Raw genomic sequence first — 26,113 nt, 5'->3', positions numbered from 1 at the left:
GCAGTGCTTGAATTCAGATCTTCCTGACCCCAAGTCCTGCTTTCTATTCAATCAATTAATTAACAGTTACTTATTATATATTAGACGTTGGACCAGGTGCTGGGGACACAAATACAAAGAATGAAATAATCCTTATTCTCAAGGTACATGTATACTATTAGTAAAGATAGCATGCACAAATATAAATATATACAGAATACATATAAAATAACTTCCAAGTAATTAAATGCAATGACATTGGAAAGGGAGAATATTAGCAGTTGGGAAGGGGTTCAGAAAAGAAGAAGAATAGAGCATTGTGTTTAAAGGAAAAGAACGGTTTCTGAGGTACAGCCTCACACCTATCAAATTGGCTAATATGACAGAAAAGGGAAATGACAAATGTTGGAAGGGATGTGAAAAAAATTGGGACATTAATACACCATTGGTGGAATTGTAAACTTATCCAACCATTCTAAAGAGCAATCTGGAATTATACCTAAAGTCTATAAAACTGTGCATACCCTTTGATCCAGCAATACCACTGTTAGGTCTATACCCTAAAAGAAATTTAAAAAAAAAATAGAGGAAAAGGAAAAGGATCTGCATGTACAAAAATATTTTTTGTGGTGGCAAAGAATTGGACATTGAAAAGATGCTCACCAATTGGGGAATGGTTGAAAAAGTTGTGGTATATGGTTTTGATAGGATGCTATTGTGCTATAAGAAATGAAGATCAAGATGCTTTCAGAAAAACCTAGAAAGAGTTATAGGAACTGATGCAAATGAAGTGAAGTGAGCAGAGACAGTAGAACATTGTACAAAGTAACAATAATATTCTAAGATGACCAACTGTGAATGACTTAGCTATTCTCAGAAACACAATGATCTAAGAAAATTCTTAAGGATTCATGATGATAAATTCTATCAGTTCTGTCTGCCTCAGGTGTGGGGGTAAGAGGGCGAAAATGATGGAGTCTGAATGCAGATCAAAGCATATTTTTTTATTTTCCTTTTCCTTTTTTTTTGGGGGGGGTCTGATTTTACACATGATTAATATAGAAATATGTTTTAATTGGCAGCACATGTATAACCTATATCAAATTGTTTGCCTTCTCAGTGAGGGGGAGGTCAGAGAAGGAGGGAGAGAATTTGGAACTCAAAATTTAAAAAAAAAGTTAAAATTTGTATATGTATTTGGAAAAAATAAGATATTTTATTTAAAAAATGAAAAGAAAGGTTCTATAAGCAGAAGGAATGAGGACATGTCAGGCATGCAGTTTGGGGATGGAGACTGGTTCAAAGGCAAGGGAAGTGGAGGTGGAGTATTATGTGTGACCAACAGACTATACCCTATCACTTGATAAATATTAAAATATGATGTCAGAGACAGTTTTCCTTTTCTGGATGAGTGTTGCTTGAGGAAAAAGAGCATGAGGATACAAGAGGTGAGTGCAAAATGACATCTGGGATTGGAGAAGGGAACTCATTCACATAGCAAAAAAAAAAAGTTTAATCTTGCCATGTGATGGGGAAGGCCCTAAGAAGAGGTATAATTAAGTGATATTATAATTGAATGTGACGTGTTAGAGAGAAAGAAAGAAAAAAAGCAGCCCAAAGTACCCCCAAATAAGTGAGAAGAATCTGAGCTGCACAATGAAAGGTATTTAGAAAATTCAAGCAACTTTGTGGTGCTTTTCTCTTGGGGTATTGAGATTTATCCAGATAATTGCTTTAATTACCCCTTTCCTTTGGAGTTGTCCAGTGGATGAGAAAGCCATAGTAGAACTCATAGGAGAGAGAGAGAAGGGGGTGCCATTCGTTGTATAAACCATTCTGCAGTTTAGCACATCGAATATTGTGGGTACTCAAGAAATACGAATTCATGATGATGATGATGATGATGATGATGATGATGATGATGATGATGATGATGATGATGGAATGATTAATGCCAGTGATGGAAAAATAAGGCTGGGGAGGATGACACTGGCTAGGGACCTGGAGAGGGAGGATGACTCATAGACAAAGGGGTACCCGGGGACAGAAGGCTGTAGTATGCGTGTTAGAGAAGCTGGTGAGAGCGGGCTGGAGCACTCGTGGTGGCGGGGACCTGGGCAGTGGGAGGGGAGAATGAGTGTGGGCGGTGCGGTTCCCCAGGACTGAGTGGCTGGCGGTGATGTCTGTGAGAGCAGCGGCGGCGGCAGCAGCATCTAGGAGAGAAGCATCGAAGACTCCGCCTAACTGACACCCAAACTCTCCCTCTGCCTCCCTCCATCCCCAAACTAGAGGCAGCCGAGCGGAGCCTTGCAGCAGCAGCAGAGGCGGTGGCAGCGGCGGCGGCGGCGGCAGCAGCAGCATCAACAGCAGCAGCAGCAGCAGCAGCCGCCGCTCCAGCCTTGGCCCCTGCCCGGCCCCAGCCCCAGCCCCCGCCCTCTTCCTACTGCCTTCAGCACACAGCTAGCTCTCTGGTGAAGCATCCCAGTGAGCCCTGGGCTCCCTGGCTATCGTCGCTGATACTGTCACCGCTGCACAGTCTCCCCCTCCCCTACCATCAGAGGATGGGCTGCGAGAGGCAGCAGTGCTGCCCCAAATCCTCCTAAAGCTACAAAAACAAAGGGAGCATCCGGGACCGGGGTGGATGCAAACAACCATGAAAGACTGGGTCTTCCCTTTCTCGGGCTCTGTTGCTGCTGCCGCTGCTGCCGCCGCCGCCGCCGCCGCCGCTGCTGAGAGGAGCACTCTGTGAAAGGGGGAGCCAGGAGAGCAGCAGCTTGTTGGGAATTGGAAAGGTGAGAGGTAGCAAAGAAGAGGAGGGGGAGGGCAGGAAAAAAAAAAGATGTCTTCTTCTGCTTTGGGTCCCCGAGGCCCTCGCCCACCCACAGTGCCTCCCCCTATGCAAGAGCTGCCCGACCTGAGCCACCTGACCGAAGAAGAGAGGAACATTATCATGGCAGTGATGGACCGGCAGAAGGAAGAAGAAGAGAAAGAAGAAGCCATGCTCAAGTAAGCAGATCCAGTCACTCATTCATTTCTCCATTCATTCAGCACTCATTCATCCCCTCACTGCCAATGTGTGCCACCCCGGGGGGGTGTGTATGTGGAGGGGGTGATGCCAGGGTGCAGGGAGCAGTCACCAGGAGGGCAAAGGGGATGGAGTCCAGCCGGGGAGGGGCTAGTGAAACGGGAGGAAGAAGAGGGTTCACTAGTGCTGGGAGAAGGAAAAGCAAAAGGATGCTATCCTGAGATCAGGGTGCTCTAGAAGATTGGTGATTGGAAAGATTTCCTGTCTGGTGGAATGTATTGGGGGGGGGTGTTGGAGAGCCTGACCCCATCCATGAGGAAAGAATCCTGAATCCTGAAATGGGCTCTTTAGGGGGGCCTAGGGTGAGAAAAAGAAGCAATAGGGGTGCGGTAAAGAGATTCTGAGATCAGCCAACACTCTCTCCTTTCAACTACTTAATATATTGGGAGTGATTATACAGGAGGGTCAGTGTTTATATAACAAAAAAAAATTAATGCTATTCTTATTTTTATTCAATTCATCCCACAGAGTATGACTGGTTTTGTTTTGGGGGGGTGAGATAGGTTCCATCTTTGGTAACCTGGCTCCCCAGAATCTATTTAACCTTTTATTTACAACCCTCATACCCAATACCTATGTTCCCATATATTTTCCTGCTCATAAATCAGGCCATTGATAATTTAAAGTTTTCAATAATGATTGGGACTCTGGCCTATGCAAAACAGAAGCTCCTGTCTACTGTTTTCCTAGAGACCTTTGGGGCCTGCTCAGTTACTGATGGAAATGGTACAATGGGTGATTGACTACTTGCAAAATCTTTCCGTGTTCTAACATACTCCACTCAGCCCTGTAAGGTACCTCTGTCTAGTGTCCCCTTTGCACAGGTGTGTGTAGAGGATGGGGCTTTTTGCTGGTACACAAGGTGTGTGACACTGTCAGGCAGGATTGCTTTCCTCAGCTTTTAGGAAAACCTTTTCTAAAGGGCTGGCATTGACCCCGGGCTTTTATTGCCTACTAGTGTTACCTAGAGAGTGACTCTGGAAGGTTGAATATTCAAACATACCTTCCCTCTTGCAGATTTTCATATTTTAAGAAAGTTTTAAAGTCTAGGGTAAGGAGAGTTTAGAGACCCCGATAACCTTTCATTCTTGTTACAAGAGGGGTCATAAAAGGGTCTAGGGGCAGTCCACTGGGCTAAAGAGAAGAGGGACTTGTTGCACTGAGTCATCTTTTCTTTGGGATCAAACTGATTGTAGAGCGGGAAGGGAGGGAAAAAGGATAGGACTCTGAGTGTCCTCAGACATGTTTTGCATCAATGATGCCTATTTCCTCCCCTTGCCTCCTGGAAGGAAATAATGCCACACTTGGACTCTTCCTCTCACCCTTAGTGCAGCAATGCCTTATCAAAATACGGGGTGGAGGGAAGAGCAGAAAACATGCTGATTGATTGAGGCCTTATCAGTGTGACTGCTACTCAGTTGGCAGGGTGATGGGAGGTTTGCTGGGTCACAGAGGAAATCAAATGATTCCTTTAAGAATCATCACTGTAGGAACTGAAGAATGAGCAAAAAGGGGCAGTTAACTTGAAAGCCTAGAGCTAGCCTGGTCCCCTTGCAATGGGGGTTTCTGAATTTCTCAACCAAATAAACATTTCTCATCTAAAATAAACACTATAAACCTCCTGACTTGGGAAGGTGCTGCTTATCCCTGGTGGAAATATGGGAATATAACTTCCCTTGCTGCAGTTTCCCTCCTTCTGAGCTTCGAAGTAGTTCATGGTGTCTGACGGTGATTTTTGTTGTCTGTCTGACTATGGGTCTGTCCGTCCTCGACAATTACAGTCCCTGCCATCCTTCCTCTTTCTATCCTTTAGGATCTGCAGGCCTGTTGCTCTGTTATTTTTGGTGTTGATTACAGACATCAGGTTGGATCGAGTCCCCCAGCAACCAGTGGTCAAAATAAATAAATAAATAACTGACTGTGTTTTTTGTTTTTTTGGTTTTTTTTGTCTGAGTATGGATATCAAAAATGACAGGTCCAGTGCAAGTAATGGCCATCAGGGCACTTCACCAGCTGCTTTAAGGATTCAGAGATGTTAAACATAGGGGCTTTTGTGAGTGAGAAGCCAGGACCTAGTATCTGACTGAGGAAAGAAATAATGCAATCTACAGAGGCCTGTATGGGTAAAGGAGAATTAGAGCATGGTCCAGATGGTCACATCTAAATCACCCTTCTACTGCTCCTCCTTTGACTGCTCCCTGCTTGCTTGGGAATGTCATATTTGTATTGCAAGGATCTGAAAAAAGATTGCAAAGATATGAGTATGGGACATGGTTGTGTGACAGCAGTTTCTAAGGCATACCCTTCTGTATTAACTTTATCTATCAGCTTGGCTGTGATCAGATGTCAGTACTATTTTGCAGTAACATATTGGCAAGCTTTTCCAAAGCCCAGATTATTGATTTGCGAGTATTTCCTTTTATTGGCTAATAGTAGGACAATATTTTGACTGTTTCTCAGGGAGCAATGAAGGTCTTCATAGCTCCACTTTAGAAACATGGGCTCTACTCAGGCCTCTGAATGACCCCTGGGAACTTTGTGTTGAAAGTTGATTGGTAGGCTACATGTACTTTTCCTCTGGGGCTTTGCCCTATTGGTTAAGTTAGTGGGCCTTTCTTCAATATGATTTGGTCAATCTTCAACCGTCCTGTAAGCAAAAACTTGCTTTCCCAAGAGATGGCTTCATAGTTCAAGTGCTGGTGGGAGGCCAGACTGTTTCCAGCAAACCCCTTCAGCAAAAGTTTTGTAAGCTATGTATAGCCATAATTCTTACCTAAATAGATTATGCAACCTCTGCCTCAAGTCTATGTGAAAATAATAATACTTAGAGAGAAAATGAAAACTTGAATAGAAGAGAATTAATCAATCAATCAACCAGCATTTGTTAAGCACTTACTATGTGCCAGGAGCTGTGCTAAGTACTGAGAATACAAAGCAATTTTCAAAAGTATTTAATGAATAATCACTTTAGGAGTTCATGAACATTATAAGTTCATATTCATCGTAATTCTTTGCTCTGATACTTTTTTCCCTGTCTAAAAAAAATAAACAACCACCACAACAAAAAATCTGGCAACCTTTAGTTGGGGTTCTGGATCAAATTTACTAGAGCAATAGGAAAATACTTTATCATCATGCGAATTAATTTCATAAGTAACATGAATTAATTTTAAGACTTATGTCTATATTGTATAGAATTATATGGCTCCTGCCAAATACTATAAAACATAATGTTAGTTATCTTTTAAAATGGGCTTTTTATAACTTGGATTTTTCTCCAACCAAACTTTTCAATAATCCTTTGGATGCCTCAGCCAAAACAGCACGTGTGTTGGAAACTGCATTACCCAGTGCTTAAATCAAGTCAGATCTCATTAGCTCTAAGATCTGAATCTTTTAAAAAATAGAGAGAGGCTCTGTAACTTGCAGGAGGAGAAGAATAAGTATAGCTCAAGAGGATTAGAGAGAGTTTAGAACCACATTGGAGCTACTAAGGACCTCAACACAAGCCTGTCCCTCTTACTCCCACCCCCAGCCCCATCCCAGCCAGGGACCCTGGGATGTGTTTTTGGTCTTTCCTTATCCTCAGAGACAAGGCACCTATATCAGAGACAAAGCAGAGATCTCTCTATGGAGTAGGGGAAAGACAAGAATAGGCCTTTAAGAAAGTCTTGCGGTGAATGAAAGGGAAGTAGTAGAAAGTATTGAGAGCTCACTAATGAGGAGTTTTGTAAGTAGTAAAATAGAGTTATTGTAGTATATTGGAGAGTACCCTGGATCTGGAGTCAGTAAGCCTGAGTTTTAGTCACTCCCAGGGTGGCCACCTTTTAGCTCTGTGAAAATGGGTTGGTCACTGAGACTCAGTCTGTTCATCTGGAATGTGGGGATAATAATATCTGCACAAATGAGATAATATACATAGTCTACTTAGTAAATCGTGAAGCACTTTATAAAATGTAAACTATGAATACTTTATAAGTGATATGTTATTAATGTGGTTATTATTGTATAAATCCTTTCATTCCTAAAGGGTGAGCTTTTTAAAGGAAAACTCCATCAATTTTGTAGAAGGTTATTAAGGGAATAATCCTTTAGGGAAGGTTCTGGGAATCAGAATGGGGCTTTATATGCTACTCTCTTACTTCCTGACTCTAACAGCCCGATGCCAATTTGCAAAGAATGCCAAACTTCTAGCCTCTACCCTCTCTTCCCAGCAGTAAGCATGGTCCTTAGTAGGTAACTTCTGGTAGAATAAGGAAGGGCATGGAGTTTCCTCATAAAACTCGGGAGAAATTCTGGCATTTCATTTTCATCAACCTACTTCTTCCATTTCTTTCCCACCAGGGGTAGCAGCATGGAATGAATTCAATTCCACAAATGTCTGCCAAGCACCGAACTAGGTCCTTGGAACATAAAGACAGAGAATAAAATGGTCCCTGCCCCCTGCCCCTGCCCCCTGCCCCCAAATTCTACATTCTAATTGGGGATGTGTAAAATGCCCACAGATGAGTAAATACCAAGTATTTGGGGGGAGATGTTACCAGCAGAAGTGAATCTGGGAAGGTCTTTTTGAGGAGCTGACATTTAAAAGGAGTCTTGAAGGAAGACAAGGGTTGATGGGTTACCATATTACAATAAGTGTGAGGGACCCGAATTAGTAATTGAGAGAAAGAAAAGATCAGGGAAAGAGGTCTTTGTGTGTTTAGGTGTTATGGGAAATGCCATTTTCATGTTCTGAGCCCTAATTTATACATACATACATACATACATACATACATACATACATACATACATACATATAGGTATACATGTATGTGTGTATGTATGTGTTTGTGTTTATATAAGGGCATTGGATAGAGTGCTGGGCAGGAAGACTCATCTTCCTGAATTCAAATCTGGCCTCAGACACTTACCAGCCATGTGACTCTGGGCTAGTCACTTAACCCTGTTTGTCTTAGTTCCTCGTCTATAAAATGAGTTGGAGGAGGAAATGGCAAATCAGTCCAGTATTTTTGCGAAGAAAATGCCAAATGGGGTCATGAAGAGTTGAGCATGCCTGAAATTACTTAACAACAGCAAAATTTGTTTATAGAGGTAATGTGGTACAGTAGACAGAATGTTGGGCTAGCAATAGTGAACCTGTATTCAAATCCTCCCTCTGACCCTGACCCCATGTGAGTTATTTAATCTCTCTGGATGTCAGGCTCCTTCCTGGTACTTATCTACTAAGTTATAGATTGGGTACAGTTGGTTTGAGTGGATGGAGTTCCCACACCATCAGCTGCTTACCATGGCAAAATCCAGACAGTTAAATTTACACTGGTATTTTCCCTAGATACTGATCATATATAACCGTGTAAGGATGGATTAGAAGACAAGGGACACCAGCGATAGGGAGAGTCTAATCATAATAACTGACATTTCTACAGCACTTTAAGGCTGGCAGAGTGCTTTGCTAACATTATCTCATTTAATCCTCACAACATTGCTGTGAGGTTGGTGCTATTATTATGCCCAGTTTACAGATGAGGAAACTGAGTTGTGGGCTTATTAAGATTGTATGTTTAGTTAAATGTCTGAGCCAAGACACAGACACAAGGCTTGTGAGTCACAGGACTCTTTCCACTATACCAAGGTGTTTCACCAACAGTCTTCTGGACAAGCTACTGCATAGACCCTGTCCTTATTATCTGACTTGGAGTTTGGGTCTATGTGTATATGACCTTGTAGTAGAGTGTTAGTTTAATGTCATGGCAGGTCATTTAATATCTCTGAACAAGATTGTTCTCAGTACAGTAGGTGGCATAGTGGGAGAGTTCTGGGCCCGGAGTCAGGAAAACAAGTGTTCAAATACAGTCTCAAACTCTTACTAGCTATGTGACCCTGGACAAGTCACTTAACTTCTGTCTGCCTTAGTTTTCTCATCTGTGAAATGGGGATAATACTAGCACTTACCTCCCACAGTTGTTGTGAGGATAAAAGGAGGAAATATTTGTAAAGTTCTTCATGAACTATAGACTTCCACATAACTGCTAGTTAGCTGGCTCAGACTCAAAGAAAATACAATTTTGCACAATTTAATCATGTAAGATATTATGATTATTAGGAATAAGGATAGGCCCTGAGATTTCATAGGCATAGAGAATTCTCAGCTGAGGAAATACATTCTCCCAATGCAAGTCAGCACTTTCTCTGTAATTTATAATCTTAGAGAGTTGTCTGGGGGTACTGAGAGGTTAGGAGATTGCACCTGCAATAAAGCAGAAAGGAGGGAGCAGAAAGACATGTGCGATGAGTCAACTAAGAGAAAGTTGGTTAAGATAGTTATTACACACACACACACACACACACACACACACACACACACACACACACACAATTTCATTGACCTACCATTGGTTTCATATTTGCTTGTATAAATTCTTTTTCAACCCAAAGTCAGAGAGGCAGTAAATAGAGCATGGCTAGTAATGAAATTCAGGGATATCTCTGGCTTTACTATTGACTTTTGTAATGATGAACAAATAAAAATAGCTGAGGGTGGAGCATTCTTAAATAGAAAAAAGGATATGTGTTTAATTATAAGATCTTTTTGGGTGGGGGAGGGGAGTTATTCATTGTCTAGAGTTATGATTTTATTGTCACAGAAAAATCCTGGAGTGTGAATTGCCTCCACTTATTCAAATCAACCACTTGTGCCCAATTTATAATTTTAGTGAATTACCTGAGGAGTTGAGAAGTTAAATGACTTGCCCAGGGTCACACAGTCAGAGAGGGAACTTGAACCTGTATGTGTTTTCCTGACTCAAAGACTAGCTTTCTATCTCATTCCAAGCAGTTTTTCATGCATATATCATCTTATAAGGAGATTCATTTTAATTGATGAGATGCCCAAATTTCCCTGATCTCCCTGAAAATACAAATACAAATTCATGAAATCAGATTTTTTTCCTATTTACTTTATACTGAAATTTATTTTGGGGAACAACTTATATCCTTGATGTATAGTAACTCCTTCTATACAGTGTACAAAGCACATCATGTGCTACACAATTAAAATGTGTATTATTGAGTCACTAGGAACATAAAGTTAGAAGCAATATATCAACAGTTGGATCAAGGCATGGCACAGATCTCTCTTTTTGTACCTGTTCTCTGTCTCTGCCTATTTATCCTGTCTTTTTTTTTCTCTGTCTTCTGTCTCTATCATCGGTCTATCTCTCACTGGCTCTAGCTACTGTTTTGCATTCTCTCTCTCTCTCTCTCTCTCTCTCTCTCTCTCTCTCTCTCTCTCTCTGTCTCTGTCTGTCTTTTATGGAGATCAAAGAGAGAAACTGCTACTCATACCTGGTTACTGGCTCAATCAGTTAAATTGAAAGAATGCTACACAGTTCCTAATTATATCACCTATTAAGGTTTACAAAGCAATTTTTTTCATATTGGTCCTGTGACATAGCTTATACAACTGCAAGTGTTTTCATTCTCGTTATACAGATGAGGAAACTGAGGCAAAGAAAAAAAAAGTGATCTGCTCACAACCTGCCTGTAGCTCCAGACAGTATAGATAGAGATTTGACTTTAGAGTCAGGAAGACTTGATACATGCTGCCTGTGAGACTCTGGGCATGTTACTTAATCTCTTAGTGCTCTAAGTAACTTTTTCAGAATATATATTTCAGAGAAGGGGCTGACCTTCATTGGAAGAGGGAGTTCCCCACACTGTCTCAGTGAGGGTTTGTGTGCATCAGTTTTTGTCTTAAGTCATATGCCAGGTTTGTTGAAATATGTCATGTTGAATAGGTCTTTTAATTTTTTATAGCTTTCATGAATTATAGGGTTAGCTCTTTGAAAATAACTATCAGAAAGTCAGGAGGACCTGAGTTCAAATCTGGTCTCAGACTAGATACCTGACACTTACTAGCTGTGTGACCCTAGGCAAGTCACTTAACCCCAATTACCTAAAAAAATAACTATCAGAGATGGAATCTGTACCCAAGACACCCGATTCCTAGTCCTTTTTCCAGAGGTACCCATTAGCAGCTTTATAGTGTCTTCATAGCATTTGTATTTTTGCCCCCAGTTGTTAGAAGAGGGAGATAATTGATTCAACTCTATGAAATATTTTCCTTTAAGCAATTCTGAAGGCATATTTGAGAGGTAGTGTGACTTACAGGAGAGAGGGTCAGCCTTGCAGTCAGGAGGTCCTGTATTCAAGTCCTTCCAGTCTCTGACACAACTTGGTGGCTGTGGGCAAGTCATAGATACATGGAGTCAGCCCTGTGTCTGGAGTGAGAGGGAGCACTGGAGTTCAAATCTCACCTCTGATGCATACTGCCTGTGTGATCTCTGGTAAGTAACTCAACATTGCTGGCCTCAGATTCCTTCAATGTAAAATGAACTAGAGGTTTCTTCTCACTGGAGATACATGATGCTCTGAACATCTCAGAATACTCCCCCCCCCCAACTCTAAAACTATAAATTTTAGGTTACTTTCTAAATTGCTTTGGTTGTAATGAGTTTCCGCACTGATAAAAAATTCAGACCCCATGCCACCCCCCACCCAAAGTGCACTTTTACATTTTGATATTCATTTAATTTATCTCTGAAGAGATGATAAAATTGGCCTTTTGATGTCTGACTAGTGCTGTCCTATCACCACTGATGCTAACTGCTGCTCTATGGATTTACCTTCAGCCATCGTGTCAGTAGGGAATGTAGAGGTTGGCGGCTTTGAGAGTTTCTTTTCATCTCTCTTCATCTTCTTCTCCCTCTCCTTCTCCTCTTCCCTTTCTTTCTCCCTCTCCATAACCTCCTTTTCCTCCATTTCCCCTCTTTCTCCCTCTAACTGTATTACTCATTGCTTCCTACTCTCATCCTCCACTCTTCCTCTCCCTCTCATCCACCATATTAAATGTCCTTAAATATTTTTTTATACTGCATGTAAAGTAATATTCACAAAATATATCGTGGGAAATAGATGGAAAAGGAGAAATCCATGCAGGATTAATATGTAAACTAACCTCAGTTTAATTTTCTTGTGAGGTAGTGGGAAAGGCAGGTAGCTAGCTGTATTGAAAGAAAAGAAAAAAAAAGAAATTCATTTTCCTACTTAGATGAGGGAATGAAGGGTCAGAGTCTATCTAAGTAGTGGTTTCCTCTTCCTGGAAGCTTGCTATTGGTTATCTCAATGAGGATTTATGAGCCTAACATTTTGTCTTAGATCAGACACCAGATACTTCAGGTTTGCTGAAATCTGTTACCTTGAATGTATTCTTTTCTCACAAGTATCAAGAGGAATACATATTTGTAATTCAGCTCTTCTTAACTTCTAATAATATCATCCTAGAATTTCTTTAGCAGCACAAATGGCTATTTGGAGGCCATTTGGGGGCTGTTTCAAAATCCCATCCTCTCCTGCTCCCACCCCATGACATGGGGAATCTTTACTTCGAATTTCATAACTTCACAGGGATAAATATAAATGGCCAGGACTTCAGAAATGGAAGCTTGTTTAAATGCTGCTTTGTGAGCTAAAAGTGCCCAGTTCCAAAAGCTTAGGAAAAGTTACCTGGTCAAAGGAAGCATCTATATCAAGACCTAGAATTTCTCCTTTAAAGGTCCCAGTGGGTGGCTTTCTCTTTTTGGCAAGTTTCAATTTAAATGTGCAAAACATTTTCCAGAAACCAGCAGCTACCAATTGAGACCTCATTCATCAAAGGTCTCACTTTCTAAAACTATCTTTCAGGTACTACAAAAGAGCATCCTGGCTCCATAATGTGTGGGGATTCATTTAAATGGCTTTTTTGGGGAAATTTAATACTTTAAGAATTTCTCTGAGGTTTGGGCATTATGAGAAAAGATTTCTATAGGAATTCATTTATTTTAATTCCTAGGACAGGATCTATGATTTCACTGGTGTAAGGGAACTCCCAGATGAGGAAAATCCCTCCAACAATGCACATCAGCAACTTCTCTGCAACTTAAGATCTTGAGCACGGCTTGCCTAGGGTAACACAGCTGGAATGTATCATAGGCAAGCCTTGAACCTTGTCTTCCTGGCTCCAAAGCTGGTTGTTTATCCATTTCCCAACACCGATTCTTTCTAAAGAGATAGTTAATAAACTGACTTACTTGGAATTGTAGATGATTTTAGGAGGCATAGGGAGCCCCAGTGACATATTTTCATATCTTAGACAATTTGCTGGAGTACTATGCAATGCATTTTGCATTTTTTCTCCTTGGTACAAATCAGAAAATGTGTTGGTAGACAGTATATTTTTTTTCTCTCTTTTTTTTTTAGTAAGTTTTATTTCTGCCTTTTGTTTTTACATCAGAGCCATTTCCAGATAATCCACTGCCACAAAATGAGCCTGCCCTTCTGAGGAAGAAAGAGTTAAACAAAAACAACTAAATCCATGACCATATCTGATGACTTAAGCAATATTCCACATTACCTTACCACTACTGTACCAAAAGGAGAGAGGTGCTTCCTCATCTCTTTTCCGGTGACAAGATTGGTCTTTTGAATCGTTGAGTATGTTTTCAATAGATGAAGCTATAAATCTTTGAAAAGATGTGTACTATGTAAACCAATTCAGATACTTATGCTTTCTTTTGATCTTCCAAACAGGAGCTTCCTGCTCTCCTTAAATTACCCATCCATGCATAGTGCACACAGTCAGAAGTAGTAACTGACGTTCATGAAAGCTCCAATTCGATAATGCTTTAAGGGGTTACAAAGTGGTTTCCTCACAACAACCTTATGAGGTTGGTGTTGTACTATGGTAAGAAAGTTTGCTGTATTTGCTAGCCTATGTATAAGTTCTATATTATTAGTTCTTAATTTATTCTCCTGTACTCAAAAGTTTGGAGGTCAATACTACAAAAATATGTTTACTCTCTGAGGAATCATAACTCATTTCAAACGTTTTGCCCAATCTGTCCGCAGTATTTATTGAATCTCTCTGGGATGCATGGGGGGGAAAGGAAAGGAAATAAGCTTTTACATAGCGCCTTCTTTGTGCCAGGCGCTGGGGCAAATACAGGTTAAATGACTTGTCCAGGATCAAACTGTTAAATATCCGAGACCAGATTTCAGTTCACATCTTCCTGCCTCCAGGCCCAGCACTCTATCCCCTGAACCCCTAGCTGCCTCTGCACTCAGACATGAGTATACTATCGCTAGCATGTTCAAATGCACTACATCAATTGAAGCAGCTTTGTCCTTTTTTTAAATTGTCAGTCACTCAATAAACATTTATTAAGTGCCTGCTATGTGCCAGGTAAGGCAGCTAGATGGTGCAACGGATAGAACACCAGGCCTGCAGTCCTGGAGACCTGAATTCAAATACAGACTCGGATACTTATTAGCTGTGTGACCCTGGGCAACTTACTTAACTCTGTTTACCTCAGTTTCCTCCTCTGTAAAATGAGCTGAATAAGGAAATGGCAAACTGTTCTAGTAACTTTGCCGAGAAAACACCAAGTGGGGTCACGGAGAGTTGGACACAACTGAAAAATGACTGAACAACAGCAAAGATAACTATTACAAATGGGGACAATGAAAAAAAAATTGAAATGATTCATGCATTTGCTGAAGAATCCAGGTTGGGTTGGAGCTTTGAAAAAAATTAAATAGGAAGTCCTGGGCCAAGCCAGGTTATTAAAGTCCTTGAAAATGAGTAAGAATTATAGGACTTATAACAACAATGTAGTAAGTAATATTTATGTGGCATTTTAGGTTTTCCAAGGTACTTTGTATGTTATCCCATGTGATCCTGACACCAAGCCCATGAAACAGATGCCATTATCATCCTCATTTTATAGATGAGGAAACTGAGGCTGAAAGAGATGACTTACCTGGTCATAGGAGTCTCAGGAAGGATTTGATTACCAGGTAAAATGTAAATGAGAGGTATAGACTCAAACTTTTAATTTATTTTTTGAGTGTCTTGTTATTGATTGAACCTTGCAGGGTCTCTGGGGTCTAATAAGTGGTGCAAAATTTTACTCTAAAGCTCTTGGTGTTTGAGGGTTGGAGTCCCATAATTTATGCAACTGAAAAGGCTATGTCTTTGGCAGCAAGAAACATATCCCATCATGTGGATATTTCCTTTGGATTAAAATAATAGCCTGATAGAGCAACGTTCAATAAAATTGCAGGCATTTCAGATTTTCATAGGAGAATCACAATTCACTGGACCAAAACATCTGGTTGTCTCCATTATCTATATCTTATCTCCATGACAGTCCCTGTAGCCTCAGGCCACACACATTGATTTTACTTTTCATTATGATCATGAGGAATCCCAGCAATGTAGAACTGATTTTTTTCTGTTGTGTCATTTTCTTTCCTATTTGCTTATGTTCACAGCTGTGGTTGATTTAGGCAATGAGGTGGCTTAGCTGATGAGCACAGGAAGACCAGAGTTTGGATGCTATCTTGGACGTTTCCTAACTGTGTGACCCTGGGCAAGTCACTTAACTATGTCCCAGTTCCTTTTCTATAATGAGAGGTTTAAAATCCACACAGCTTCTAAGGTTTTAAACTCAATGGCCACTAAGGTTCCTTCACATTCTAAATCTATGGTTTTATGAGCACCAGGGAACCATCTAGTTATTATGTTGTTTATAATTATAATAAAAGGCAATATGGCTCAACAGATGCCCAGCTAGCCTCAGAATCAAGATTGCTGGCGTTCAGATTCTATTTCTGCTCCTGTGATCCTGGGCTTGTCCTTCAACCTCCTAACCCCAGGCGACTCTCTAGGACTATAAATTGCAGTGAAGATGTTGATCTATATAGGTAAAGGATGTTTTCTCATCTCGCATTCCTTAAAACCCAGAAATCACAGTTCTTGTCCAAAAAAATATTGAATCTAGGTATGTCTTTTTGTTGTTTATTATTAAGTCATGTTTTTAGCCATGTTCAACTCTACATGACCCCATTTGGAGTTTTCTTGGCAATGATACTAGAGTTTGCCATTTCTTTCTCCAGTTCATTTTACAGATGAAGAAACTGAGGCAAACAGGATTAAACAACTTGCCCAGGGTCACACATCTAGTGTCTGAGGCCAGATTTAAACTCAGGAGAATGAGTCTTCCTGACTCCAGGCCCAGCACTAGCTGCTGTCTCATCTGTAAAATGAACTAGAGAAGGAAATGGCAAACCTTTCTAGTGTCTCTGCCAAAAAAACCAAAAAAAACCCCCAAAAACCCCAAAAACAAATGGGGTCACAAAAAGTTGGACATAACTGAACAATAACAAATATAGTTATTTATTACCTACCTAAAAGCTTTTTTTATTAAGGAAAAATATAGAACAGAATACTATTCAAAACAGATTTAGTATCCTGGCTATATTTCTTGAGCTGGAAGTCTTCTGACTCATAATAAATTCAGCTGTTACCCATACACATCTGTTGTACGTATGCCTTTCCCCCAGGGTACAATGAACTTGTAGATGTGACAACTTTTCCTCCCATAAAATGTCAATTTCTTTAGAGAGGTCAGTTGTCTTTAATTTACTCATTAGACCGAAACAGTGCATTTAAGATGTATCCTTGCTCTTCAAATTTCTTTCAAATTTTCTAATTCCTTCATTAAAATAGCTGTGCATGTTACATAAAGTAAATTCCCAGAAAGGTGAAAGGAAGTTAGAAGATCTCTATTTCCTTTTTAGTTAAACTCTTAAAAAATAAAAATGTAAGCTTATATGTCATATGTCTTCAAGTGCCATTTAACATTCAGACAACTCATCTCTCCAGTATATTTTTAGGGGTGACGTTGGGAATCAACTGCTGATTGAAGGTAGGAACTTTATTTAGAAGAGTTATAAGGCTATAGGAGGTGAATGGCTGGTTAAGGAGAAGATGTCAGAGGATTTCAGTTAAATTTCTGCCTAGGAGTGGTGAATTTTGGGCCATGGAGGGAGTGCATCTCATAAGGTTTGGGAAGAATGCATTTGTACACACAGTCATATACGGGAAAGAATAGTATCACAGAATCTAAATGCTAGAAAAGACCTTCCAGATCATCTACTCCAACCCATATGAGAGCAATAAACTATTCCTGATCATCTCTTAGCAATGATGTGCTGGTAAACCTTGAATAACCACTTGGATAAGAGGGAAGTGCATACACAACACACTTTTAAGCTTATTCTGCAATATTAACATTTTCTCCATCACTTTCTTAAGTCCAAATAATCAACAAAACAATAAATTGAGCCTTGAAATGTTGCATTTGCTGACTCTTAGGTGTAAATGCTCACACTGAAACTTTAAGAATTGGCTCTTGGCAGGTATAAGCTGGGTCCAGCACACTCATGCCTAAAATGGTCATCTAACCTTTGCTTGAAGACTTCTAATGAGGATTAAAAGTCTTACCTCCTTTGGCAAGTCATTTAGCTTGTGGATAGCTCAATTATTAAGAAGTTTGCATACTTTCCCTTACTTCTAGCCTAAATCTATCTCTTGGCAACTTTACTTATTGCTCCTAGTTTTTTCCCATAGGGCAAGTTTAATCATACTACTACTACTTAAATAATGAAGATCTTTATCAATCTTCCCTAGTCTCAGGCTAACATACCTATTGCCTTAATCTGATCCTCATGTTCTCCCCCCCTTCTCACCTTCCAGTTTGCCCTCTTCTGGACACCTGCCATCTTTTCCATCCATTTCCTGAAGACCGGTACAAATGTGCATCTAGGTGGTACAGTGGACAGAGCACTAGACCTGGATTCAGTAAGACCCAAGTTCAAATGTGACCTAGATGCTTACTAGCTGTGTGATTGTAGGTATCACTTAACCTCTCTTTCAGTTTCCTCAGTTATAAGATAGGAACAATAACAATACCAACTTCACCAAGTGGTTATGAGGGGCAAATGAGGCATTTGTGAAACTTAACACAGTGCCTGGCACATAGTAGGCACTTGATAAATGCTTGTTCCTTTCTCCTGTCCCCACAGAATTAAATAGAATATTCTAGCTGTGTCCTGACAGTGGCATAAAGGCATTTTACTACTTTAGTCACTTGTTCTTGATTCTGCTTTCCAAACACACTCTTTAAACTCTGGATGTGTTGATGAGTTTCCTTTGTATCCACAGTGCTGTTTCTGAGCAGTTCTCCTTTTTCCTTCTCATTGGATTCATCTCTGCTTTACATTGAAAATGGAGGAGAAAAACTGCCAAAATAATTATTGTTAAACCACATACTGAAGACAGAAAAGGGTAATTAAAGGAAAATAATAACATGAAAATGGCTTGCAATTTGAGGGAATTAATAACTGGGAAGAGAGTTTGAAATTGTCTCCATATCCTCATATATCAATTCATCAATAAAGAGTATTAATAATAAGGGAAATAAAGGAGAATAAAATTAAGAAAAAATATAACCTAATGAGTATTATTGAGACTGCAGCTTATCACGAAAATACTGCAATGAAACATTAACTTTTTAAAAGAAAAAAAGTGGTAGAGTAATACTGTATATTTTGGAGATACAGGAATCTGAAGAAGGATACTGGAGAAAATATATGGGTGAAGTTAAAAGCAAGGAAAGACAGAAGTCATTACATGGTGGGAGTATTCTATAGACAGCCTGGCCAGAAGGAAGAAATGGATTATGAGTTCCTGATGCAGAACTCAAAGCTGGCATAGGAACAAGATGTAGTTGGGAAGGGATACTTTAACTATTCTATCTTCTGCTGGATGGCTGTTTCTGCTAAAAGCAGAGCAACTGATAAATTATTCACTTACATTGCTGATAATTTAATCCTTGAAAAGGTAGAAGGAAGCCATGAGTGGAACTGCTATTATGGACCTCGAAAATAAGTTACTATACTATCTTAGATAAGAAGTGAAAGGTGAATGGTATTATTCTTACATGTACCATTGACTTTACAGAAGCATTTTAAAATAAATTTTAAAAAGAGGTAGGTTTAGGGCTCTAAAATATAGAAAGAAAATAGTTAATAAGAATGTTAATAGTTAATAACGAAACTCCAAGATAGGTGATGAAAGGTTAACAACATTCTTAGGTGTACTCTGAGTTCAAGTCTCTGACCCAGATGAATTGCATCCCAGAGCATTTGGAGAACTTGCTGATGTCGTTGCTGAATCACTGGTGATCATCTCTGAGAAGTCATGGAGAATAGGAAAGTGTCTTGAGTATGGGGTTGGACAAATATCATCTGAGCTTTCCAAAATTAGAAGGTACAGTGAATCCTTCATCTTATAGAACAGTGAGCTTGCTGTTGATAACTGGAAAAATTCTAGAACTGATTATTCAGAGATGCTATGTAACTACACCACAGGCACTTATTCAGTGGAATGTAATGTATGTACTAGCTCATTTATTACCTTACACAACTTGCATGTTATTCTACATGGACCACTAACTCTGACCAAATTTCAATTTTTATTATTTTATTTTTTGAGTGGTTTGCCAGAAATTCAATTTAACATTTATTAAGCACCTGCTTTATGTAAAAGATACTGTGCTTGGTATTGGAGATACAAAGACATTAACAAAAAAGCCCCCATTTGCAGAAGGCTTACAATTATGCTCGGATGGATACAACATATATGTAAATAAATATAAATAAATATAATAAAAAGTAATTAAAGGAAGTAGCACAAGGGAAGACTTCATGGATGAGGTTGAAACTGAACTAAATCTTGAATGAATATCACAATTCTGAGAGGCCGAGATAAGAAAGGAGTGCGATCTAATCGTGGAGGCCAGCCTGTGATAATGTGTGAGGGAAGGAGATGGACTCTCAATCAAGAAGTAACTTGTCTTATTTTACTAGATATGGACTTAAAGGGAAATAGTGTGAAATTAAGCTGCACTCAGACTATTGAAGGCTTTAAATAGCAGCCTGAAGCATTTACATTTGATCCTCTTAGCAATGGGGCAGCACTAAAAGTTTTTGAGGAGTGACATGATCATACCTGCGTTTTAGGAAAATGAGTCTGACGTCTACTTGATTGATAATTTGGAGAGGAGAGGATGGAAGAGGGAGATCAGGACCTGAACTCACATGGTGAACGTGTGAGTGGAGAGAGAATTATTGGGGGGTAGAATTAACAAGACTTGGCAATGATTGGTTAAGGGCAGGATAATATAATCCAGCAATTGTGAGCCTGGGTGATTGAGAGTAGGGTTATGTCCTCATTAGGAAAGTGATGTTTGGGGGAGGGATAAGGAAACTGTATTTTTTTTTTTGTAGGGGGAGAGGGATATGTTAAGTTTGAAGTGTCAGTGGTATAGCCAAGAAAAGATGTCCATTAGGCAATTGATAGTGCAGTACTGAAGTTAAAAAAAGAAATGAGAGAAATGGATGGATGGATGAATGGAATGAGAGATAGATATGGCTATAAATCAATATCTATGTATTTTATATACGTGTGTAAATATGTATATATTTATATTTATATAGATCATGGCTCATTGACATAGAGATGAAATGTGAGCCCATTGAAACAGTTGCATTCCCAAATGGAATACAGAAAAAAAGAGTTCAGAGAAAGACAAGATGGGGATTCAGTACAGAAGCATTGTGGACAAGCACAGCTCCTGGCACATAGTAAGCACTTAAAAATGCTTGTTTGACTGACTGATGCTCATGTTAAGAAAGTAGAAGATGGATTATGATTTGGCTGGTGAAACTGAGGAGTGGTCAGACGGAGAAGAGGAGAGCCAAGAGAGAATTATGCTATGGAAGCCAAGGGAGTTGAGACTATCCAGGAGGAAGGGCTGGTAAACCATGTCAGAAGCTATACACAAGAGGAAGATGACTGAGAATGGGTCATTGGATTTCAGAGTTAGAATATCACCAATAATCTTAACAAGCTCAGTTTCTTTCCAGTGGTGGTTTGGAAGCCAGATTGAAAGAGGCTGAAAAGCAGCAGTGTAATGAGGAACTTGAGGGGATGAGTATGGACACTTGTTTCTGGTAGGTTGATGTTAAAAGAGAGGAGTGTAAGAATAAGAGAATGTCAGCATTTAATGTCTTATAGTCTAATCCACACATACACAAAAATCCATTTTAAAATATACTGGACTAGTAATAATCCAGCCTCTGTTTGAAGACATTTAGTGAAGGTGAATACAGTAGCTACTGAGGCAGTTTGATCCACTCTTGGATACCTCTAATTATTAGGAAATTTTTTTTCAATTATTATTGGCCTATCTAGCCTAAGCAGTGATCCAATCCCTTTTAAAATCCCTTCTTTATTTCTACAAGAGGGCTAAATCAACCTCCTTGTTGTTATTATTGTTCATCACTTCCTTCCTTGCCAGCCTACCTTAACTCATTCTGAGATTTAGTGTTTCTGTACCTACTCTTACACTCTGTCTTTTCATAATCACAACTACTGCCCTGGGTTCAAGTGTCATTGCTATGCTAATGAGTTCATGCACTGATCCTCCATTTCCTTGTCTTGCCTCCATCTTCTGTGCATGTCTTTTAACAATCAAAGTTGGTCAATAAATTCCCTGTCTGTACAGGGAATGCTTCTTCGGATATTTCCCGTTTTCTTCCTCATTAAAATTGTGTCTAAGGCATAGGTGCACAGGTAAATAGATTTAGAATTGGAAGTGATCTTATAGGTTATTTAGTCCAATTCCCTCATTTTACAAGTGAAGAAAGTGAGTCCAAAAGAGATGAGTGACTTACTCAAGGTCACACAGGCAGTATATAGCAGAGAAAAATTTTGAACTGAGTTCCTCCTACTAAAATTGCAAGTTATTTAAGAAGATGTCATGGTAAAGTGAAAGTTTTTCCAAGGATGCATTAGACCTGTGCATATGTACAGGTGGGAGGTAGTTTTCCAGCGGTCAAAGAGAATGATGATTGGGAACGGGGATGCAGCAGATCAATGAGGCAAGCTTCTAAGGATAGGGGAAGGTACTAGATCCTGAAGCATAGGTAGAGAGGTTAGCCTTGGCAAGAAAATGAGTCACCTATTTCTCAGAGCCTGCTGCAAAGGAGGACAGGAGTGTATATACACAAAGAATTTCTGAGGCATAGTTGAAGGGAGATGAAATATATTGTGATGACTAGCTTTTTCTTTCAGTCAAATGAGAGTCTAGAAAATATGTTGAGAGAGAGGTGAGTGGCTTTGGTTTGTGAGCTTCAAAAGAAAAGAGACCATTTGTAATAGCCACTGAGAAGATTGGGGTGGAATAGAGAGTCAAGGAAGAATAAAAGGATTATCACAGAGCAGTGACATTAGGTAACATGAATTTACAGTGTCTTCTGTTGGCACAGTTATGTGATTTATTCCATGTGTTTAATTAGGGGAGAGAAGAGTAGAAAAAATGAATGGTGGGGATGATTCAGGATTGAGGATTAGCAGAGTATAAACAATAAAAAGGAAAAGAGGGTAGGGAGTGTAAGATGAATGACAATACATAGTTGAGTTGCTTGATGGTTGGATCAAGAGAGAAAAGGGAAAAGTAAGGGCCGAGCAAAGGTGACAGATTGGGAAAACAGGAAGAGTATGGATATTGAAGGTTATAGTTAAGGTAAAAAAAATAGGTTTAGGAGAAATAAAGAAGAGAGGAATGGAAGGACAGAAGATTATAACTACAGAGGAATTTTGCAGTTCAAAATATTGAAGGTGGCATGATTATAGATGCTTGTGAGATATAAGTATGACCATTCCTGTGCCCTGTTGGAAGTAAGAGGTAGGTTACCAAAGTACCTGTTAAAAATGTCATTACAATTCATCATGAAATACTTAGAAATAAAACCTTATCCATGAGAGGAAACAATACCTCAATACCAGTTCTTGCTGGGTTAAAAAATAACATAATTTTAGCTATAGGTTAGCAAACAAATATTTTAACAGGAAATAAATACGTATATTATGTGAAAAGCAGTTATTTTGCTTGGAAACTGGCCCTATGCTTTTCCTTATTGGTTAAAAAACTGATTGATTTTTGCTGAGATAAGATTTACAGACAAAAGTGTACAAGTCATAACTAACTTATTTTTCAAGCACCTTATTGAATTCCTACTAGACAAACAAAAACTACATGAGGACAGAATTTAAAGAACTGAATTCACTTCACCTAACATTTAAGTGCATATGAAGTGTCAAGCATTGTATTGGGCTCTGGGAGAGCCAAATTAAAGAACCTGCCCTTAATGAGCTTAAATTCTATTGAAAAATATGCACAGAAATCAACAAATTCAAAGTGATACAAAATGATTTACAAAGGGAGAACATTATAATCCCTGATGGGATCAAGAAAGGCATCATACAAGAAGCAACAATATTAAGGAAAATATAGGAAAAGATGTGGCTTCATTGGTTAATATTTGGAGTGAGTTAATTAATAGAATTAAATGAATTAATGAAGCTTTTTCTTCCAATAGGCCATTGTACTCAAAAAATATTTTCAGCATGTGCATTGGGGTCTTACTGTCTTATTCGGTAAACCCCGAAACACCTAAAAGGGTTACTTGAATATCATAAAATCACAGTTCTGTCTTTAAAGGGACCTCAGAGCCCATTTTATCCAACCTTTAAATGACCAAGAATCAACTCTATGACATACCCAGCAAGTGATGATATAGTCTGCACTTGAATCTCTCTAGTTAAGGAGATCCCACGACCGTCTGAGACAGGCCACTGAACTTTTATATGGATCCAATTCTTAGTATATTTTTTACTTATATCGAGCCCTAACTGTCCTTTTCCTAAATTCTGCCTGTTGATCCTTAAATAATTCTGTCCTTTGGGGCTAAGAAGAAGTCCATTCCTGTTTCCACATAACAGCTCTTCCAATACTTGGAGACAGCCATTCTATCCTTCATTAGGTCTTCTCCAGACTAAATAGGATTCCCAGTTCCATCAACTAACCCTCATAAGTCACGAGTTTCAAGTGTTTCACCATTCTGATTGCCCCGCCCCCAGATTATCATAATAATTGTACTTTGGAAATTAAATAAAGGGACAAGGGACTTGTCATAAACTTTTTAAAAAAAATAACAGTAGATTGGTATATAAATCATCAATACGTAGAATACAGTTGTAAAACAATTTATAAGCCTCTAACTTTACAAACATGCTCTTTAAATACAAAGTACAACATTGACTTGTTTTCCAAATCTCAAAAATGCTTAAAAGATGATTTTAAAGAAAAGATTCCCTTGATTACCCCAGCTATAAAGAAAGAACTTACCTGCCTTCTGGAAGTATTGATGAATAATACAGGAAATGTAATTGAAGTTCTAGGATGGAAATTGCTGTATGTGGATTGTCTACAGTTTTTAGAGAAAAGTGGTTAAGAACAAGTCTTGAAAAACTCAAGATGGCAATTACAACTAGGGTTAGTGGAAAGAAGAAAATTTGAAGTTAGAGTATATGGGTTTGAATGTTGACTCTCCTAGTTTTTGCCTGTGTAATTTTGGGAAAGTTACTGCCTCTCTGGACTTCAGTCTTCTAATCTATAAAATGAGAGGTTTGGATTGTATTACCTCTAAATTCCTTCCAACCCTAATTATGTGAATTAAATGCATGAATGACTAAAATAATGTTATTCATGGTGAGGAACTGCATTCACTAGAGGTAAATTTGCTGCTATAACATATGACTACTTTTGAATATTGCATATTAATATTATTTCTCCTCTGAGTGGCTTTTATTTTATTTATCTTTTGGAGAGAGGGAGGATATACCTGTGATTTTATTCCATTCCTAACATGGAAACTCTTATCACTGCCTACTGGTAACTATTCTATAACTTATAGTGTTAGAGAATTGCCTGTGGAGTCTGCAAGGGTGTCACTTGGCCATAAATACACAGATAATAATTTCCAGAGGCAAAGATTCTAATAGCAGCCATCTCTAGGGTTAGGGGTGGGGAGAGGGAAGAAGAAAAAAAAATTAGTTACATGATAACTTTATTATATATTTAAAAGGAATAGCAAGTTATGTATAACAGATTTGCAGTTTCATGTACAACCATCTTTTTTCTATTCTACTGTTATGGAAATGCTTTATTTCTTAAATTCAGAATAAAATAAATAACATTTTTAAAAAAAGATCCAAAGGCTGGTCATTTTTATCCACTATACCACCAAGGAATATCCAAGGAAGAAAAAATATTTTGTTCTTATTAAAATTGCTATCCTTTTCTTAATAATAACAGTATAATTATAGTATTTGTTCTTATTAAAATTGTATACCTTTTATTAATAATAATAATATAATTATGCTTATTAATGCTAATAAGTATTAATAATTATACTTAGATCCTAAGGTATAAGTCATAAAGCTGACAACAATTTGAGTTGGACCACACACCAGTATTTAGGTATTAACACATCTGCCTTTAGTAAATATTGTTCCAGTTTCAGAGTACATCACTTGTTGTATTCATACCACAGAAAGGAATTCAAAGAAGAATGGGTGTTTTCACCTCTGACACTGAATTAAGCCAGAATACTCCCTTTCATTTCAGAGATTTAATACAGTATGGATACCTGAGTTTGGGGATCATACTGAATCAGAAAGTTTGGGCACTTTCTGGTGAACTGGTGAATTAATTTCTATTAGTGACTTTGAATAGGTTTATACTGCATTAGGCTTATAGCTCAAATTTTTCATGTTTGTTTCTCACTAAGGAAACATTTTGGCTCATACCATCAGTTTATAATCTCAGCTCAATTGAGGGGGAATTTCATGCACAATTCTGATTAGTCTATATTTGATTAACAAGAAAGAAGCTGCCACCTGATTTCCATGTAGGAGAAGGAAGCTTTAAACTGGGATAAGGATTTCCTTAGAAAAGTAAGACATTGATGCTCATTGAACTGGACCCACCAAGATTCCAAAGACCTAAGGTTTAAAATCAACTTTTTAATGTAACATTTCCTAATAAGCATAAGCATAATTGCTAACTTGAAAATAGTGTTACTCTGGGCAGGTATTCAGTGAAAAAACTGTCAACATGTTCCTGGTTTTCTGCTGAGTGAGGTGTAAGTAGCTTTTTTCTTACATATTTTGAAGGGTATATAAATTTCAAACTTGCA

The 26,113-nt window shown here is 38.8% G+C and overlaps 1 protein-coding gene across 23 annotated transcripts in view; it reads left to right on the top strand.

Moving 5' to 3' along the window:
* Positions 1-2,140: 2,140 nt before the first annotated feature.
* The window catches only part of RIMS1 (regulating synaptic membrane exocytosis 1), a 699,885-nt gene continuing 675,912 nt past the window's right edge, over positions 2,141-26,113 (top strand). For 4 of the 23 annotated variants that reach the window (XM_078155293.1, XM_021000166.2, XM_021000181.2 and 1 more), the window contains exon 1: positions 2,173-2,985. In XM_078155293.1, the coding sequence (XP_078011419.1) occupies positions 2,819-2,985 (167 nt within the window). In that variant the 5' untranslated portion in view covers positions 2,173-2,818. Of the gene's footprint in view, positions 2,986-26,113 lie in introns of all 23 variants that reach the window. The other 19 variants (XM_078155287.1, XM_078155285.1, XM_078155290.1 and 16 more) reach the window with 12 other exon arrangements.

The sequence above is a fragment of the Phascolarctos cinereus genome, unplaced genomic scaffold (genome assembly GCF_003287225.1).
Source record: "Phascolarctos cinereus isolate Bilbo 61053 unplaced genomic scaffold, phaCin_HiC Scaffold_5;HRSCAF=322, whole genome shotgun sequence".
In the NCBI taxonomy this organism is placed as follows: Eukaryota; Metazoa; Chordata; class Mammalia; order Diprotodontia; family Phascolarctidae; genus Phascolarctos; species Phascolarctos cinereus.
The sequence above is the reverse complement of the archived record's forward strand: the minus strand, read 5'-3'. Positions and strand labels throughout refer to the sequence as shown.